Source organism: Sinohyriopsis cumingii, chromosome 1 (genome assembly GCF_028554795.1).
Source record: "Sinohyriopsis cumingii isolate HCF-2022 chromosome 1, ASM2855479v2, whole genome shotgun sequence".
NCBI lineage: Eukaryota > Metazoa > Mollusca > Bivalvia > Unionida > Unionidae > Sinohyriopsis > Sinohyriopsis cumingii.
This window is the reverse complement of record NC_142961.1, coordinates 113,635,722-113,656,910: the sequence shown is the minus strand read 5'-3', so window position 1 is coordinate 113,656,910 and position 21,189 is coordinate 113,635,722. Positions and strand designations below refer to the sequence as shown.

General features: G+C 34.8%; 1 protein-coding gene across 1 annotated transcript in view; it reads left to right on the top strand.

The window, feature by feature from the left end:
• The window catches only part of LOC149807651 (phospholipid-transporting ATPase ABCA1-like), a 185,069-nt gene that overhangs the window by 3,918 nt on the left and 159,962 nt on the right, over window positions 1-21,189 (top strand). The window contains exons 2-9 of the mRNA XM_089969144.1: window positions 5,185-5,275; window positions 7,138-7,237; window positions 10,721-10,862; window positions 11,533-11,666; window positions 13,428-13,552; window positions 14,119-14,376; window positions 16,359-16,442; window positions 18,511-18,775. Coding sequence (XP_089825270.1) covers window positions 5,210-5,275; window positions 7,138-7,237; window positions 10,721-10,862; window positions 11,533-11,666; window positions 13,428-13,552; window positions 14,119-14,376; window positions 16,359-16,442; window positions 18,511-18,775 — 1,174 coding nt within the window. The 5' untranslated portion in view covers window positions 5,185-5,209. The remainder of the gene's footprint in view (window positions 1-5,184; window positions 5,276-7,137; window positions 7,238-10,720; window positions 10,863-11,532; window positions 11,667-13,427; window positions 13,553-14,118; window positions 14,377-16,358; window positions 16,443-18,510; window positions 18,776-21,189) is intronic.

Here is a 21,189-nt window from a genome sequence, read left to right as displayed (position 1 = left end):
AAAGTCATTGATGTTTTCACCAGAAGACTTCTTATGATGTCCAGTAGGTCTCAAATGAAAATGGTGCCAATGTGATGTCCCAAATAGCTACCATAGCAGATAATGTGAAGATCTTGTTATTGCTGAACAGTATCAGAGATGGTTTCAACACTTGACAGTTACAAGAAAACAAAATCATTTTATCTTGAATTCTCTGAAATTCTTTTCACATAGTAGAGCATCATTCCATTTGAGGGACTCTTGTTTCAAAAACAATTTTGTTATTTTTAATAATGCAGTATGATAAGGCTTAAGTAGAGGTTTATCTTTTTTTACTACATTTTTATTTACATGCCCACTGAATAACAATTCCCAGCATTATTGTTCTGATAACATTTTCATGAAGGTTTTTTTCTTCTCACTTCCTGGTTGTGTATTTGATTGACGTGCAGGCTTTGGTCTGCCTTTATTAAACCATGATCATGACTATACTATGGTCTCAGTCATGCAGTTTAAGACTAGAAATGCATGAAATTTAAGAGGTCCCAAGTGACAGAGTCTTCTAAAGTGATCACTGCCATCTCACCTCTGTCTGTATGGGTTCAAGTCTCAGGCACGGCCAATGTGGGTATGTGAGAAAGCTTGCTTGTAGCTTCCTGTGGGGTTTTCCCTGGATCTTCCTCCACCTATATATACTGGCCACCACATATAGATTATCTTATGCCGAAAAATGGCCTTAAACCCCATAACAACAAGAACAGCTTGAAATGAAAACTTATGCATTCCTCACACATTCACACAAATGTACCCTTCATTTAATGGAAATTTTCATTTAACAGTGTGTTTCAGCAACTTTTTTTATGCCTTTCTATTTGATAAATTATACTCTCTGAAACAAATTTTGTTTAACTGGAGTATATTTAAACATGTTCACATTTGCAATAAACCCAAGCTATCTATTCATCAAAGAGTCATGATTTTGATGTTGAGTGTGTCGATACAGCAATGGAGGAATCATAATCCAAGTGTAATGTTTTTGAGACCTGATCAGGTCAGCTGCCTCAGCTTGTCCTTGGGAAAGGCACTGAGCATTTCCTTGGCATGACATGGCCACTAGTGTGTTTTCAGTGCACCCATTTCCTTGGCATGACATGGCCACTAGTGTGTTTTCAGTGCACTCATTTGCTTGGCATGACATAGCATATATAGTGTGTCAAAAGTGAAGAAAAAAACAAAACCTAAAACAACCAACTTGTAAATTTTGTGAACTCATACTAGTTTCAAAATTAATTCTTTTTTCATGCCTTCGCCTCCTTCATTTTTAAACTCAACACACATGTACACAAAAATATGTGCTGGATATTCAGCTGCAAATTTATTATGTTCTGTTTAATGCCCTCTAAACCATTTGGTCCATTGCCAATCCTACCTGTATATTTTATACATTAATAAAAGACATTGAAATTACTCAGCCATTGTATAAACCAATGCCTACATGTACATGTATCTAGACAGGTAAAATCAATGACTGCAAAATGGTCACCAAACGACAGATGTAATGATATGAGGATTTATTGCCTCTGTTTTCCTTGGCATCTCAGTCTGTGTGTCTCTCTGTCTATTCATTATTTCATTTGAGTTTTAAAAAACATTCAGTACAAGATTAGCATTGATAGGTGATAAATTGATAAGATTCTTATCACTGTTACAGTGACAGATTCTTGTCACTGTTACAGTGACACTTTTATGTACCAGAAGATAAATAACAAGTTTAGGGACACCATCTTAGTGTCATAGGATTGGCAATTGTCTGTAGTCATTAAACAGAATATATACAGGTAAACTTATAATTTACTCATGCTGTACCTACACTATTGTCTTCCCTCATATTGTAAATTTTATCCTAACAAACTGTGATGCATGCAGACTGACTTGCAGTGGCATACAATTCAAGTTTCTCTTATAATAGTAGTATCTTGGCTTTATATTGAAAAATAATGTTATGATGTTCAAAGACGGAAGGGTAAACCCTTTTTTATGCTGGTATAATTCCTTTTAGATTTGTTTCTAATTGCATTTCTGCATGATATCTCTACAATAATTTTAGAAAATATTGTCAAACTTGCATAGGTTTCTTAAGATAACCCCAATATTGTCAAGAATGTGATGATTTGCATCTCATATTCACTATGGGAATTTGACATTGTCACAGTATTTTATACTGATAATATGACCTCCCAAATCTAATTTTAGTTTTTTGATATCCTTACTCTTCAGACAAGTCAATGGTGCTTTAACAAGCAATACCTAATGTAGACAGAATATTGAAGTGCTGGCAGAAAACTGACTTTCATTTACCATGTTTGGTTACAGTTCTGGGCCAGTATTGCATTTGAAATAGTGTGTTTGAGCTGAACAGGTATGTTTTTTACATAGTTTTGACTTCTGTCTGAGAGCACTTGTATATGCGTACATCAATAAATTAATTGTGTCCTGTATATCTCATAGATTTACACTTTCCCATACAGAAGAGGGGTTCTGTATGTCTTATAGATTTATACTTTCCCGTACAGAGGCAGGGTCCTTTATGCCTTATAGATTTATACTTTCCCATACAGAAGCAGGGTCCTTTATGCCTTATAGATTTACACTTTCCCATACAGAGGAGTTGTCCTGTATGCCTTATAGATTTATACCTTCCTGTACAGAGGCAGGGTCCTTTATGCCTTATAGATTTATACTTTCCCGTACAGAGGCAGGGTCCTTTATGCCTTATAGATTTACACTTTCCCGTACAGAGGCAGGGTCCTTTATGCCTTATAGATTTACACTTTCCCGTACAGAGGCAGGGTCCTTTATGCCTTATAGATTTATACTTTCCCGTACAGAGGCAGGGTCCTTTATGCCTTATAGATTTACACTTTCCCGTACAGAGGCAGGGTCCTTTATGCCTTATAGATTTACACTTTCCCGTACAGAGGCAGGGTCCTTTATGCCTTATAGATTTATACTTTCCCGTACAGAGGCAGGGTCCTTTATGCCTTATAGATTTACACTTTCCCGTACAGAGGCAGGGTCCTTTATGCCTTATAGATTTATACTTTCCCGTACAGAGGCAGGGTCCTTTATGCCTTATAGATTTACACTTTCCCGTACAGAGGAGTTGTCCTGTATGCCTTATAGATTTATACCTTCCTGTACAGAGGCAGGGTCCTTTATGCCTTATAGATTTACACTTTCCCGTACAGAGGCAGGGTCCTTTATGCCTTATAGATTTATACCTTCCTGTACAGAGGCAGGGTCCTTTATGCCTTATAGATTTATACTTTCCCGTACAGAGGAGTTGTCCTGTATGCCTTATAGATTTATACTTTCCCGTACAGAGGAGTTGTCCTGTATGCCTTATAGATTTATACCTTCCTGTACAGAGGCAGGGTCCTTTATGCCTTATAGATTTATACCTTTCTGTACAGAGGCAGGGTCCTTTATGCCTTATAGATTTATACTTTCCTGTACAGAGGAGTTGTCATGTATACCTTATACATTTACACTTTCCCATGCAGAGGAGTTGTCATGTATACCTTATAGATTTACACTTTCCCATGCAGAGGAAGGGTCCTGTTTACCTCATAGCCTGACCCTTTCCCATGCAGAGAAGGGGTCCTGTTTACTGTGTAGACTGACCCTTTCCCATGCAGAGGAGGGGTCTTGTTTACATTCTATGTTGACCCTTTCCCATACAGAGGAGGGTCCTTTTTACTTAATAGATTGACCTTTTCCATTGCAGAGGTTTGGTCTTATTTACATCATAGACTGACCTTTTCCATTGCAGAGGTTTGATCTTATTTACATCATAGACTGACCCTTTCCCAGTAGGATTTTAAACTCATGGTTTACAGCAGCATGAAATGTGCTAAAATTGTATCCAATGACCAGATTCTCCAGGATGCCTTGTACAAATATTTATATTTTGAATTTTGGATACATAAACAACATTCTTACAGCATGGTCCTTGAGACGAAAATTTGTTTGTCCTGCAAACTTCTGTCTTGTTTATTAATAAACATTAGTCATGCATCATGCAGATTATTAAACTAAGTCTGAGTAATTGTAAAAGGATCGGATGAAATCACCTAGGCTAGATAGTTGACCTGGATGTTAAGACACCTGTTACAACATTGATTGTTGTTGCTTTATCATCATTTTGATCAAAATATTAATTACACATGAGTATGTTTTGATACCTAGCTTCAGTAAACTTCCTTTAGCACACTTTATTATATCTTGGTTTAAATTAAACCTGTCTTCAATATTTGGAACACTTATACTTTATTTTATGTACTTGCTTATAAGATGAGTCCAACTGAAAAAAGCAAAGATCCTGATTTGCCATCACATAATGCATTTGCAGATCTGGGTCTTTTTTGTTTGTTCTACTCCTAACAAACTGCACATACCCAGATCTGTAGGCAAATAATGTGATGGCAGATCTGGGTCTGTGCAGTTTGCAGTTGGACTCGTCTTATAAGTAAGTACATTTGGTATCACATTTAGAAAAATGGTTCAAAGAACATAGAACTCCTGTGCTCAACTTTGTAAATTGTCATCAAATGAACTGAATTTTGATGTCATGATTGCAGATATTCTTGTATATTTTAGTTATTATCAAATATGTGTTTTTCTGGTGCCAAATGTAACAAATTTGACCAGGGTCAAGGAATTAGGCCTTGAGGATTTTTATCCTTAACATGCAGTGGAGAAGTTTGTTCAAGTTTAAGAAAGAAGTGAATATAGAATGCCAGGCATGTGCAGCCTACAGCCCTCTGATTTTATCCGCTTATTTACATTCAATGGATGTGTAATCTCTTCCATTGATCCCTTCTAGCTGCACACAAGGTAAAGAGTGACAAGTTTAAGCCAGTGAAAATTGTCATCATTGTAACATCACAAATAATCACAATTATCAGCATTCTCAGTTGGCTTAGGTTTACATTCATTTATAATAATACTAAATATTTCATGAGCATTAGCAATCAGATGACATTAATATTGGTGACACAACAATACAAGCATGATGTTCTGAAATATTGCATGGAATAAAAATGTCTCATTATTGGGACTTCTATTTTAAGGACAGGGACTCACAGTTTTTTTCTAGGAAGGAGTCATGTACTGCAAATTTGAAAGTTCTATATTCATTTATAGGTAGCAGCTACCTGGCTGAAGAGGAATGGGTTTTTTCAGCCAGCTTCTGCTCTTGCTGTGGAAGAATTTTATCCACAGAAGGCGGCAGAAGGTGAGTACAAAAATTCAACTATAAGGGCATCTGAAAGCACTTGTGTAAATATCTACAAGAGCAAATAATACTGGCATGTAATCCAATAGTCATGAAGATAGATACAGGATTTGTGCATGCCTGTCTGAGAATGATACACTGTATTTGCTCAATACAGAAAGCAGACAAATAATTTAAAGGTGTTAAATGTTAAATTAATAATTAAATTAAGCATTTAATGTTACAGAAGCATCTATTGTAATAGTACTGTATTGCATAATCCATAAAGCAGACTGCATCTTTAGTATCATTAAACTGGGAACATACCCTAGTTTTAGAGGCTTCAAAGATCATGGGTCAGGTTTAGTGGAGATTAATGTCACAGTCATTGAAAGTTTGCATTAAGGTTTTTGTTAAAGTGTTTTGAAAACCCATGATGGATTTTATTCAGACTTTAAAATAGTTATTGTGAAGCTGTGTCAATTTATTTTGCAACACAAACACTCACCCCTTTGACCTTGGGATCAAGGTTACGCATTTTTACAATAATTTTTGATTGGTTATAGACTGACGTGCTTATGGGATGGTCTGTCATCCAGCCAGCCATTAGGACAAGTTTATTATCACTACTCCTAAACTACATGAAAGATTGCCATGAAACTATACACATAAAGTTCTTCCATAGACTAACTGGTCGACAATGAAAATGGTGCCTTTGGACATCTATTGTGACCACCACACAGACCATCCTGAAATCTTGTTATCGTTACACCACCCGAATGGATGGTCATATCAGCATGGGGTTTTCACAGAAAGACTTCTTATGATGTATAGTTGGTCCTGAATGGATCTGTTGTCCAGTATACATGCCATGGCAGCCATCTTGAAAATCTTAACTGCTACTGCTCCAAAAATGAAAGCATATCAACATTGGGTTTTCACCAGAAAATATCCTAAGATGACATTTTTGGTCCTAACTTCAAATGGTGATGATCAGATGTTAAATATCTTGAAAATCTTGTTCTTGTTACTCCTGTTAAATTGAAAATCATTTTGATGTTCTAATGTTGTCTAGTTGGTCAGAAATGAAAATGATGCAAAGTGACCCTAGCTATGCCACCATGGTGGTCATCTTGAAAATATTATCTCTACTCTTCCCAAATGGATAGCTATATCATAATGGGCTTTTCACCAATCGACTTGATAATAAAATTGGTGCCAATTGTGTATCTAGTATGGTTGCCATGACAGCTGTCTTGAAAATGCTGTCACTTCTCCCCCTGAAGGATGGTTATATTGACATAATATTTTCATTAAAAGACTTCTGATTATGTCTAGTTGGTCTTAAATGAAAATTTTTCCAGTCTGACATACAGTATATCCATCACAGCAGCTAATTTGAAAATCTTATTATCGTAGAAGAATATCAGAGTTGGATTCAGTACTCAGCAGTTAATAGGATGAACAGCGAGACACTCTTAATTGAATGAGGGTTTAAAATGCAGGCCTTGCCCTTCTTGGTTTCACAAAATGACAGTCAGTTTGACACTATACAGGTTTTATTCAATTTTTTAAAGCAATAAACTTAGATTTAATAACATTTAAAAATCTTTTCTTCTAGTGGCTATTATTTTGGAATTTAAATGTTTTTTCTTCTGTAATAGTGACAGTCATTGTGTATTGTAGTAAACATCTGGCTCAGTTATTGTAGGAGTTAAAAGGTCAAAGTTCAAGGAACCTTATTACTATTTCCAAGTACGAGTTTAGCTTCCTTGCAATGCCTTATGTCTGACTCTAATCAAAAGCTGATGGTCACTACAATAAAGCTGACTTTTTCCCTCTGATTTATGCTTATTTAATAATCAAAAACATCTTCTTTACAGTTGCGTTTGGTTGCAGAGATAGTGTTCCCACTGGCTTTATTTGTAATTCTGATAAGTGTACGCCTTACTAAGCCTGATCTAAAGGTGTACCACAATGATTGTAAGTAGACTGTTTTCTTTTCTTTAGTAATAATAATAATAAGAAGAAGAAGAACTGATACGATAATAATAAGTTGAAGAAGAATATTGTGTTGCTGTTGTTGTTATTGTTATTTATTATTATTATTATTATTATTGACTTTATCTAGCTCACTGCCTTGTTCAAATGTTATTTGTTGGCATCAACATTCAGGTGAAGCTGTGCTATTTTCTTACACCTCAAATTGGTAGTATCATTGTTCCCCACCATTTTGCAGAAAATACAATATGTACATTTCCTTTTGTTCTTCCATCTAGCATATTGGCCATCACACTTTTATTTGTGCACTGTAATATTAAAGCAGTGTGCAGTTAAGGAACAAAACTTGTCATACTTATATATTATCATTTTAAGATATGTAATTTGCCACATTATATGGTCTATCTTTAAAGTCAAGGTCAGAATTCAATATTTAAAGTTTCATTCTCCTTTCCGTTTTGCTGGATAACTTTAAAACCATTTTAGATTAATGAAATAAACATAATATGCTCACACACCACCACTAGAATATGTGGCATGTGCCATAATAGGGTAGTCATTCAAATATATTGTTTTCGATAAGTAGAGAAGATAAACCTTCACACTTCTTTTTTCTTGTGTTTCCTGGGTATAGAGTGTTAAATCAGTTGGGAGAACATAATCACCAAAAACTTAGTGAAACCTTTATTAATTATCCAACAAAGAAACAATCTGTAAACCGTAGGTAATAACTTTTGAATCTTATCTCAGTAAGGTGTTTGTTTGACAATTTAATGGATAATCAAAGCCTTGACAATTTGATATAATGATACTTGAGACTTCCTATGACTGATGTCCAGAGTATGTACAAGTTAAAACCTTTGATATGTCTGGCAAATAGTGATTTAAAGATTATATGTACCCTATGTGTTGGGGATATTATCGTGAAGGTCAATGTCATGGTGTTATATGTTGAATTTTGCCATTACACTGTATCTGCCACCATTTAATTTTAGAGCCATTTGAGATGAAAAGATGAAACTTGATATATCTATATATCATCACTAAATGATTGTTGTGGTCACATGTCATTATTTTTGTTTCAGTCACATTGGACTGAATGCATTTTAACTTAAGAGCTGTTTTAAGATCAGTGGATGAAACTTGGTATATTTATTCACTGTCACTAGAAGATCAGTTCTGGTGGGTGTTTCGAGATATTTTCTTTAATATCAAAATGACGTCAATATTTTAAGGTTTCGTTTCTTTTCATTTTATGTCACAAAAGCAGTTGGAGAGACAGGGGTGTATCATGGTACACTTGTGCTTCTCAATCTGACTGTTCAATATACATGTAAGCAGTTGGAGAGACAGGGATGTATCATGATACACTTGTGCTTCTCAATCTGACAGTGTTCAATATACATGTAAGCATTTATAGAGAGAGGGATGTATCATGGTACACTTGTGCTTCTCAATCTGACAGTGTTCAATATACATGTAAGCATTTATAGAGAGAGGGATGTATCATGGTACACTTGTGCTTTTCAATCTGACAGTGTTCAGTATACATGTAAGCAGTTATAGAGACAGGGATGTATCATGGTACACTTGTGCTTCTCAATCTGACAGTGTTCAGTATACATGTAAGCAGTTGGAGAGACAGGGATGTATCATGGTACACTTGTGCTTTTCAATCTGAGTGTTCAATATACATGTAAGCAGTTATAGAGACAGGGATGTATCATGGTACACTTGTGCTTCTCAATCTGACAGTGTTCAATATACATGTAAGCATTTATAGAGAGAGGGATGTATCATGGTACACTTGTGCTTTTCAATCTGACAGTGTTCAGTATACATGTAAGCAGTTATAGAGACAGGGATGTATCATGGTACACTTGTGCTTCTCAATCTGACAGTGTTCAATATACATGTAAGCAGTTGGAGAGACAGGGATGTATCATAGTACATTTGTGCTTCTCAATCTGACTGTTCAATGTACATGTAAACAGTTATAGAAACAGGGATGTATCATGGTACACTTGTGCTTCTCAATCTGACAGTGTTCAGTATACATGTAAGCAGTTGGAGAGACAGGGATGTATCATAGTACATTTGTGCTTTTCAATCTGACAGTGTTCAATATACATGTAAGCTGTTGGAGAGACAGGATGTATCATAGTACATTTGTGCTTTTCAATCTGACTGTTCAATGTACATGTATCTGAGTCAAGGTTTCATCATCAAGGTCATCACTGGTTATTGTTTTTTTAGCACTTTTCTTCACTTTGCTTGTAATGTCCATTGAGGTTGACCAAAGAAAATTGGTTATTTTCCATGCATGCCAAGTAACTTTAAACCTCTCTTTTCAATGTCTTTCTTTTCATTTTTGTGAACTATTGTGACCTCATCATGGTATGTGTGGGACAAAATTCACTGAATTTAAGTTTTACTAATGAAACGTCCCTCAGTTAGTATGTGCTTATTTCCACATTGAGGCTTTCTACTAGCTGCTTTGATACAGTTAGATGCATTTTCATGAATATTAAGCATTATTTAACATGTAAATGAGAGAACTGCTTTTGAAGCAAGTGAATGAGTTTGGCTGGCTGTATTAGTTTAAGAGTTGTCTTTGCCACAGCAACAAGGGTGTACTTAAAATCAGAATACACATTCAGTAACTTGTTTAATGCTTATGAATTTCAATTAGTCTGTTAGTACTTAACCAAATAAATCTGTAAATATTATCCCCATACTTTTTTAAGAAAATAGACACATAGTTCTTCTTCTCACCGATACATTAGTGTATGCATAATGTTATTGTAAACAGAGACTCGAAGACTTACAATATTACTGGGAGGGTGTGTGAAAATGCAAAGGTTTGTACCACCCTTGAGACAGGTTAAGGGTGGGATGATGAATTGTGGGTGTGTGGAAAGAACAAGCAAGAAAAACCTTTGGAACAAAATTCATAAAAATTGCATTCATGAAAACTGAATACAGAATAACTTGTATAAATTAAGTAATTTAAAAGGAATATTTTATTGAGTAATGAAGCGTAGCTTCCTGTATACTACCACAAAAACATAGACATTAACCCTATAGGCAAAGGAAAAAAACAACTTAAAAGTGTGCATGTAATTTTATGTGTGTCATTGCAACTGGAGGTGGTTTTGGGTGATGGGCAGGGTAGTGAACATCATTAACACAATAAAAAAAATGCCAGTTGTTTGCATTTTGACATTAATAGAATGTTGCACTGTGATATTAATAGAATGTTGCACCGTGACATTAATAGAATGTTGCCCTGTGATATTAATAGAATTTGCACTGTGATATTAATAGAATGTGCACTGTGATATTAATAGAATGTGCACTGTGATATTAATAGAATGTTGCCCTGTGATATTAATAGAATTTGCACTGTGATATTAATAGAATGCGCACTGTGATATTAATAGAATGTTGCTATATTGATGACAGGTCATTTTGATGGTTATGCCATGCCCTCTGCTGGGACCATTCCATTTCTTCAATCACTTTTGTGCAATTTTGACAACAAATGCTATGATACACCCACTCCAAGTGAGAGACCAGATGTTTTCAGCAGCTTCAATCAGAGCTTGTGAGTATTTAAAAAATAAATAACATTATATGTATGTAAATGTGAATGAGTGCCTGTATGTATGAGCTTTCTTAGGTGTTATTGTAAGATAGATTAGGATTAAAGACCCTCAAATAGAACGAATAGTCAGATGAAAATATTGTACATGATTAGATTCTAATATACACAGTGATACCCTGTTAATATGGATACTCATGTTCCTACCTTTCCTTTGGATTAATCCGAAGTCCAGATTATAATATCTGTTCAGGGTGTCCTGGTGGAAAATGATCAGTATTATGGCATTTCTTATACATGTATTTTCTTTTCCCAAGGCAGGTCATTCTTAGAAATAGAAGATTTGAGTCTTAACTATCATTTCTCATTGTAAGTGCTAGTACAGTATTTAGAAGTATTCAGGATTTCAGATGCAGCAGGCAGGATTTTTGTCTTCTTCCAACTATCACAAAAAGTCTTGCAAAACAACATTCCAAGTTAGATACCAAGATATTGAGATATGGCCCCTGTTTGACATGGAACCTTGGCCTTCAGCTGCATCATATTGACAGGGGCAGGCATGTGATATGGATGCATTTCTAGATTCTTACAGAAAATAGTTTTCTCTATAACCAGTGTATATGTTTAAAGTTATTTTTTTCTTTCCAAACTCAAATATGTATTCCAATTTCAGGCTGACCCGAGTTCTTTTTGATGTGGAGGAAATTTTAAGCAGTAATTCAGATGTTACAGCCCTGTCCTATTTGATAGAAGATTTTGAAACTCTGTCAGTGCTGTACTCTAATATTATTAATGGCACAGCAAAGGGTTTGTATAAGTTTGCATTGAATAGGTTTACAGTATATATTTTACAAAATTTATACAAGAAAACCGAATTCTGTAAAGATATTATTGATTTTGTCTGTAGATCTATGTAACCAGCATAAATGATTAACTTTTCAACATACTCTGATGTAGTTTGTTATGTAGACTCTGTTGTCTCATGGACCAAAATGTGTCATTTATGCATTTTATCTGGAATCCATTTTTGGATAGAGTTATGGGCCTTGAAATTAACTTCATGTCTTCCCATGAAATGTCACTTGTAGCTAGCATACAGGGTAGCTTTGAAATTCTTACTCATAAATGGATACCATTTAGTAGGTAAATTGCTGATACATGTAGAGGTCCAGTTTATCTTATACTTTTTGATAAACATTTCATCTCCATTGTAGCAGATTCTCTTTCCAGTGTACATCAAAGAGATGTTGCCAGGGCACAACAGTACACAAAACACAAAAATGTTACAAATTCATGTACTTGGAATGCAGTGATATGTAAGAGCTGTGGCAAGTTAGTTGAACATATAAAAATGTACTTTGTGCAGTATATAATTTTTATTTAACTGTTGATCCTTAAAGTGCTTGTCACAATGTAAGTTGCACTGCTGGTAGAGGTCTCATAGTGCTTGTTACAACATGTGTCATTTTTTAGGTAGGCAACTGTTTATACAGTTGGGTACTTCGGCTTAGCATGAGTGGTTGTTAAACAAAGTTTGATTGGTACATTAGGCAGGTAACAAACATTTTATTATAGTTTTAACCTTGCATTTATCAAAAGAGTTTTATAAATGCTTGCTTAAAATGCAGGCTTCCTAGAAAACCAAAAAGGAAATGCATGGTTGCTGTGTGCTAACTTTTACAAAGACCATTCACATGCGACGTTAGGTATATATTCAACTGTGTACGTTCCCCATCCCTAATTTTTTTCTATTTCACCCTTATTTTAGTGACAATTTGGTGGGAGATTCCTCCTTCAAATAAAATCTTGGCAGCATCACTGATATCCAGAATGTTTCTATACATTCTGTTACAATTTGGTGTGCACATCAGTTTTGTTTTGTCAATTCCATTGTGGATAGAGTTATAGCTTTATCCGTCAATACTATTTTTCCACTAATGAAAGTCCCTGTAACCAACATAGCTCAGGAACCATTCAGAATACTCTTGTTCATGTCTACAGTGTCTCAAGTCCTATAGTCTGCCACCAATCCATTATAAACTTACCCATCCTCCAGTCTTTCAAAGTATTTACCTGACACAAGTACAGTTAAGCTGAGGGTCATTTAATCCCTTTAAATCTTACAAATTTCACAAAAAAACCTTTTTATATCAGTGCAAGCTATTTTAATTTGGGAAAATAAGGTCATCAGCAAAAAACGCTATTTTTAGTAGGCAGAGTACATCATAAGGTGCATGGTTGTAATGCAGATGCTCAAGCAGGTCAAAATAAAAGTCAGTACCTGTACATTATATACATTGTATAAGATAACAGCTGTTGTAACTGGTAAAATTAGTTAAATGCTTTCAAAGACTGGATATTGTTACAGTTCATAATGGACCAATGGCAGACTTTAGATGTGCCTTGGATGCTTTTTGTCTCATCGACTCTATTTTGGGTACAGTACAGTATGCTAATTGAAAATTAACATCATATCTCCTCATCTTCAAAAAATATAAGTGTACATATGATGAAAATATATAAAACTAACAAAATTAACAACATTGTTTTCCCATTCTAAATATGCAGGAACAATAACAATTGGAAATTTACTGTTGGATCCGAGCAGTCTTCGAGACCAGATTTTGTCACAGAAACTGCCCATCAATTCGACTGTAGTAGATTGGCTGTTAAATGCAACCATCAATAGTACGGTAAGAAGGGATGGGATGGAGTTGTGCGGAGGAATGCACACTGTTAAGAAAGGGTCGGATGAGGTTGGGTGGTGTAAAACTCAGTGTTATAAAAGGGTGGTATGAAATTGGGTGGGGAAAGGCACAGTGTTAAGAAAGCATGGGATAGGGTTGGGTGAGGAAGTCTCAATGTTAAGAAAGCATGGGATAGGGTTGGGTGAGGAAGAGTCAGTGTTAAGAAGTGGTGTGATGGGGTTGGTAGGGAAGGTCCATTGTTAAGAAGGGGTGGGATGACATTGAGTGGGGATGGTATAGAGTATTTCGAAATGAAATTTATATTACCAGTATTCAGCAGATCAGGAAAGCAATAAAACAAGTTAAATTATGAACTTTTGTTTTTTAACAATAGACCTTTGCAAGTGTCTGATTGAGAATGATATTTTATTGCCTTTGATATATATATATATATATATATATATATATATATATATATATATATATATATATATATATATATATATATATGGTTTACAGGAATTGCTATTTACTTAAAATACAACACATCACATGTCATATCTAACTTTCAGATTTTGGCAGAAAACCAAACGTCGGCTGTCATATATATCCTTGAGAATTTTTTTGGTAGTCCAACAAGCAGTCTCAATGTTACGCTAATGAAAGAAAAATTCTGCAAGGAAAAACTCCTTGACAGACTCCTAGTCTTTCCGAGCAAAGCTGTAATGGAAGAAGTTCATCAGGAGTTATGTAACCTTACATTGGAGCAAGGAAGGCAACTTCTTGATAACTTAAGGGGCGATGTGTCTCCAGAGAAAGTTTTACAAGAGGTACAATGAAAATTTATATATAAATTTTGAAATAATGGTAATGATCACAAATTCTGACCATGAAAAAAGGATTGGTTGATCAAAAGATAATTTTTGTCATGATGTTTGTTAAACAATTTGGAAGAAAAAAAATAGCCACATGTGACCAGGCTGGGTTTGGCTGGTATGACATTTTATGACATCAGCTGTACCCAGACACTGGAATTTCATATGCTGTTTGAGTATAGGTTTTTCTGTGTTTGAAATCTCTTTGTTTTTGGTATTTGGTGAACAATTTGTACAGTTAGTAATTGATTATGCAAGATAATACATGATCTGATTGGTGCATTTTCCAGAGCACTCAGAAATTTTTTTTTTACTTTCAATTTCAGTACCTTTAAAAATAGGACTTGTAGCCTTGGAATATAGTTTGGGTGATGGGTAGATGTGCACAATTCTCCGGGAACTTTTATCTATCTCCATTGGGTTGAGCATAGTTTTGGAAGAGGTGGGACTAGAAATGGGGGAAATTGCTTTTTCTTTAAAATAAGGAGGCAACAGATTGATAAAATCTTGTTTATGCATTGGTGTAGAATAAGAAAATTCCATCCAAGGATAAAATATTTGCATCAGTCATGCTGTCCTACTAAGTGTTGGATGCAAAATTCTGATTCAGAGGGTGAAATTTTCCTGTGCAACACAGACAAATTTGTATTTACTTGCACAATTCATTTTCTTTGATTGTGGTTTTTTATCGGATGTAAAATCTCCAAAGCAAGTGAAAATATTTTTATGCATGACATTTTGTGCAAATGATAGTTGAAAAGTATGAAGTAGTATTTGTGAGGCTTGGAATTTTAGTGTTGGATTGATTAGTATTTGTGAAGGATGGCATCTAAGTTTTGGATTGAGTAGTATTTGTGAGACTTGACATGTAAGTTTTGGACTGAGTAGTATTTTTGAGGCTTGGCATTTAAGTTTTGGATTGAGTAGTATTTGTGAGACTTGGCATGTAAGTGTAGAATTGAGTAGTATTTGTGAGACTTGGTATTTAAGTGCAGGATTAAGTAGTATTTGTGAGACTTGGCATTATATTTATAGGACTGAGCAGTATTTGTGAGACTTGGCATGTAAGTTTTGGATTGAGTATTTGTGAAACTTGGCATTTAAGTGAAGGATTGAGTAGTATTTGTGAGACTTGGTATTTAAGTGTAGGATTGAGTAGTTTTTGTGAGACTTGGTATGTAAGCGTAGGAAGGAGCAGTATTTGTGAGGTTTTGCATTTAAGTATATGATTGAGTAGTATTTGTGAGACTTGGTATTTAAGTGTAGGATTGATTAGTAGTATTTGTGAAACTTGGCATGTAAGTGTAGGATTGAGTAGTATTTGTAAGGCTTTGCATTTAAGTGTAGGATTGAGTAGTATTTGTGAGACTTGGTATTTAAGTGTAGGATAGATTAGTAGTATTTGTGGGACTTGGCATTTAAGTGTTGGACTGAGTAGTATTTGTGAGACTTTGCATTTAAGTTTTGGATTGAGTAGTATTTGTGTGACTTGGCATTTAGTTGTACAATTAAGTATTCTTCTGGTAGAAATAAATAGATGTTCATCTTGGCATTTTTAAGCAAACATCAATATGAATAGCAAGGGCTGTTTCATTTAAACATTACATGGTACTCAGGGAAAGCACTGTTTTTAAATGTTTCCTTGGGTACTCTGATTACTCAAAGAGTGCATATGAAAATGAAACAAAATTATATAGTGTATGTACATATGATTACTTCATGTTGAAAATGTCTTCCCGGGTCCCAAGTATGCTTTCCTGGAAGAGCCCTAACTAAATTTTAACTTTTTTGGCATATTTTTATTCTAGTGTCATTTGATATGAAAGCTTCATATTTTCTTAATCAGGTAACTCTGAATGCACTAACACATTAAAGAATATGTAAATAATCCACTTTTGTGTTTAAAATAATTGTTTGATTACATAATTTATTTGTAGGTGACCCAGTTTGTTAAACAGAATGGACAAGTACTGAATCTCAACCAAACAATGATTGATGGGTTTGTCAAAATTTTCCATGATGTAAGTATTACGAAGAAGAGAATTACAGTTATGACAATATCTGATATTTAAAGACTAATTTAGAGGTCTACACATTAAAGTTTGTTTGCTCCTACTGAGACATCTGATGGGAAAATATTTTTTTGCTGCTGCCTTGTGAAAGGTAGCACATGAACATATCTGTGCATCCATCTGAAATCCATTTTAGAGTAATAGCGCAGAAACTGTTAAATTTGCACACTTTATCATAGCCATAAGTTGACCTTAATAGATTTAGATAATCTTTGTTTTTACACATTTCTAAACATTCTGAAATTGGAAATAACTTCTTAACGTGATTAAGCAAAAATGACATAAGTTAGACACTTGAATTTGTCGCAGATTTTAAATAGGCTTGTTAGGTTTGTTTTAACACATTTTGTAACTTCTTGGACAAAATGTTTTTAGATCAGTTAGGCAAAATTCATGTTTGGCAGCAAAAGAAACTTGGTAAAAGTATGTTTATGCATATTTAGAGTATCTGATTTAACTTTAAGGCAATTACAGCAGTTTTTAGCTCTGCTGACTATCAATGCTGTGCCCATTCCAAGCATCACAGATAAGTAGACTTGTTCAGGAGAAGACTTTGCAATTGTTAGCTTCAAGAACACTTCTATACCTCTGCTCATTGTCTTTCCAACATAGACATGGAATTGTTGTTCCTTCCTTCATACAATTAGCAAAATAAAAATCAAATCTCTGACGAGTGGAATCTGAGGCTTTCTTCTCAGGAAGCTTATTTCCATTTTCTTTGTCATGATGCTGATACTGCACACAGATACATGCATTGTGGACATTCTGAGCATAGATAAAAATATTGCTGTGGTAAGCATGTAAAAGCAATAGTTCTGTAAGGTTTATTGCTGGTTTTTTTCACAGAACTTCCAAGCTTAAATGGAACATGGTGATCATACCATCATTGCTTGATTTGGCATCATCATCACTTTTTGCCTGGTCAAAAAATTGGGCATTGAGCATATGTGGGAACTGATGGCCCACATTGTAATGGTGATAAATAGGGGAGTGCATCATTTTGTGGCCATTTCCCTTATAGCTTCTTGCTACCTTGATTTTGTTTGCAAGATGCCTTTCTCTGTTTGTCATCACTATGGCCATATTACTCTTTAGCCCTGTGCTCTTTGTCTTTTGGTTCATCACTGCTGCTTGGCAGTTAATGTGATCAGGGAGCCAATTTGATGGACAAGTACATTGTTAGTAATTTGTGCTTCAGTTTCAAGGAGAATACTTGTTCATTCACATTACTATTAAGCCCTCACATCTTGAAATCCTCGTTAATGTTTCACTCAGGTTTAAACTGATATACTGGCAGCCACCCAGCAGTGGACAGGGGAGGTAATTTGGAAGATTTTCTGCCATTTGTCTAGATCTTGTATAAGGATTAAAAAAATTAATCTTTCCAGGTGGGTTGGATTTAAGAGGCAGTAGAGTTTATTTTCCTAACAGTAATTTGATTGTATAATCATTCTTGTTAAAACATAATGTACTGGAACATTTCCTTTTTGAAAGATTTATGACAGATTTTTGGAGAGATTTTATTTTACTTAAGTTTTGGTACCTCTACTAAGATCTATTGCAGATATATGGTTTTATATGTCTGAGTACAACTGTGAAACATTTCATTTATGAGTAATGTACTATTAAGACTACTTGGAAATTAATTGCAGGTGAAAGATGAGCTACATGTATTTATATTGACACCTTGTAGATATGTTGTGATAGGTTATGTCTGTCTGTCGGTCTATCAGTGCATTTTCATACATAATAAGGACTCTGCCTTGTAATCTGAACACCATCTATTCTGGTTGAGGGAGGGTGTTCATATTTTCAAGAATTTGAGCATATGACAAGATTGATTTTAATCCTGAATGCAGGTCATTATGATGTTTGTTGGTTAGAGAGATTGAGAGTGGTTTCAAAACATTAATGTGGATATATTTATAATTGCTTCCATATGTAGTTCTTTGATTGCTAGCTTAACTCCATAAAATTGAAAGTACCTGTAATTGGCAGATGTCTTCTTTTTTTGTAGTTGCAGAATACATCAAGTATCCAAGCGGCCATTAGTGACTTGATAGCTGCCTTCCAGAGTCTTCAGTCACTGAAAATAGGGAATGTCACAGACACAGTTCGCAATGCAGACTTGGGATTACTGATATGTGGCCGGCCTGATTCCATCCTAAGTTTAAATGACGCTGACAAGAAAAGTTTGGAGAATAGACTTGGTGGTAGTGTAAGACCTGTCGATGGAGATCAAAGTCAGAATACTCCGCCACCAATTGCTAATAGTTCTGTTGGTAAAGTACATCGTTTTTAAAGAACTCTTTTACTGACAGCTTATTGGCTCCTGTTTAATTGAATAATATAAGTTTATGCAAAATAAATATTGTGAGTACAGAATCACTTTTGAAAATCATACACTGAAAATTATGTGAAACTTGCCCAAAGTATTGGTCTTGAAAGGAAGTACAAGTTTAAAAGAATATTTTCATTGCAACATCTCCATCCTCAAAATAGTGCAAAGGGAGTTCCACTTCCTTTACCTTTCAAAATTACCCATAATGGGGCTGAGTAAATGTTGGTATGCCTCTGCCATATTTATGTAGAAGGCATATAGTGTTATCCATGTCTGTCTGCCATATCCTGAATTTGTTGACCTCTCATTAACTTTTGGAGGACTTAATGGATTGAAATAAAATTTTATAATAGGCTTTACATTAACAGGAGCTTGTTTAAGTTTGACCTTTACCACTTTCTAACCAAATATCATGAAATTATGGGCCCAGTTTGACTTAGCATTGCAGAATAATTTTGTTTCAGCGCAATAACTTTTTTGATGGATATGATGGATTCCAACCAAGACCTACTTCAAGTTGGATTTTCACCATTCTCCAACATAATTTAACTGATTTATGGCCCCCTTTGAATTGGTTGTTTGCCTTTCAGTGGGGTTGATCGGGCTAACTTCCCTTAAATTCAACAGATGATGCCACCAGAAAGCTCAGTCCAGCAAACAAAGGAAAAGAATCCCATGTATGCTTGCCAAAAAGCAGGGTGTCCATCTCTCCATCTTTCTTTTTTGTTTCCACTTTAGTTTTGCACCATCTACCTTTACCAAACTTTGTGGATAACTTGCACATAGGATAAGGAAGAAGTCTATTGATTATGGGGTCAGAGGTCAAAGTCAGCCAATGAAAGAAGAAAAAATGTTTTGATACAATAAAGTGATAGTTACACATCACAAACCTGGGCCAAATTTTGTGGATGGCTTGCACTTGGGACAAGGAATAAGCCTTTCAAAATCTTTGCCAGAAGTTCTAAGGTGAAAGTCACTGACCTAAAAGAAGAATAATAATTTCTGTAAAAACAGTTTAATTTCTCGACCATGTACCTTCTTCAGTTTTCATGGATAGCATACAGTTTGGGCACAAAAAATGTCTTATATGTTGATTTTGTGGTCAAAGGTCACGTGACTAAAGAAGAAAATGATCTTGCATAGTAGCATTAGTTCTAAAACCATGTACCTTGACAAAGATTTGTGCACAGCTTACTCATAAGGTGGGGTCAAAAGAAAGTAATGAGTTTTGCATAATAACTTTGTTCTAGAGTAAGTTACTTAATTAGACTTTGTGGTTGGCTTATGCTTCAAGTTAGAAGGAAACTTATAGATATTAAGGTCTAAGGGTTAAGGTCTGGGTCATGATAAGTCTTATAAGAAAATAATGATTCGTGCAGCATATGCTTTGTTCAAGGTGATTGAGACTCGCTGGCCAATTATCTTCCAGAGTCATTCATGCCCTACCAGTGACTACATAGAGGACTATGGGAGTACAATATATCTTTCATAATATTCTTGTTTCAGTTTATGTTTTCTATTGATTAAAATCTTTTTGACCGGTAACACTTTCTAGGTCACATCGAACATGGCTAGTAAAATGCCTTGCCCAAGGAAACACAACAGTAGTTGTTCTGACCTAATCCGATTGGTGGAATCAAGACCCTTCTGGTTGCAAGTCCATTGCCTTAACCACTACTGCTCTCCATTTCAAGATCAATATAAATAAAGTCATCTTTTAAATGTGTTCAAGATTGAAGTCATTCTTTTTATCAAAATTGAAAGAAAAACAAATGGTTTATGGATGCCTTTCTGGCAGGTTTATGAACAAGTGATTTCTTTTTCTTTCATTATTTTTCCCCTTTTAGATTTTGTATTTTACATTTTACTTGTAACATATTCATTTTTATGGCAGTTATTGCATCTTCTGATACCACAAAATATATTTTTAATAATATTGATAATAATAATACCATCTTTACCTTGTGTTTCAGATGCCAAAAATTGATTTACTTTTTTTGAGGTCCCAAATCTTAGGGGTAAAGAAAATAATTCACAACAAAACTGTATGAAAACTTATGGTTGGAGTGAGAATGGAACAAGATTTACAACTGTTTCTGGTTCTGGAGTCAGCTGATTAACATTTGTGTTGCAATGTTGATACAACATCAGAATCTTTGTAGTCATTATATCAGTTAATTTAAATAGTTCTCATACAACGTTGAAGTTGATGATCTTGGTCTGCAAAAGATTAAATTTTGTTTCATCTTAATCTCTAGATTGAACAGAGACTGTCAAAGACTTCCAAGAAATATTGAGTCCTTTATTCCTATTTCCTTGGTGATATTCCCTTGTAAGGTCCATAGTGATATGCAC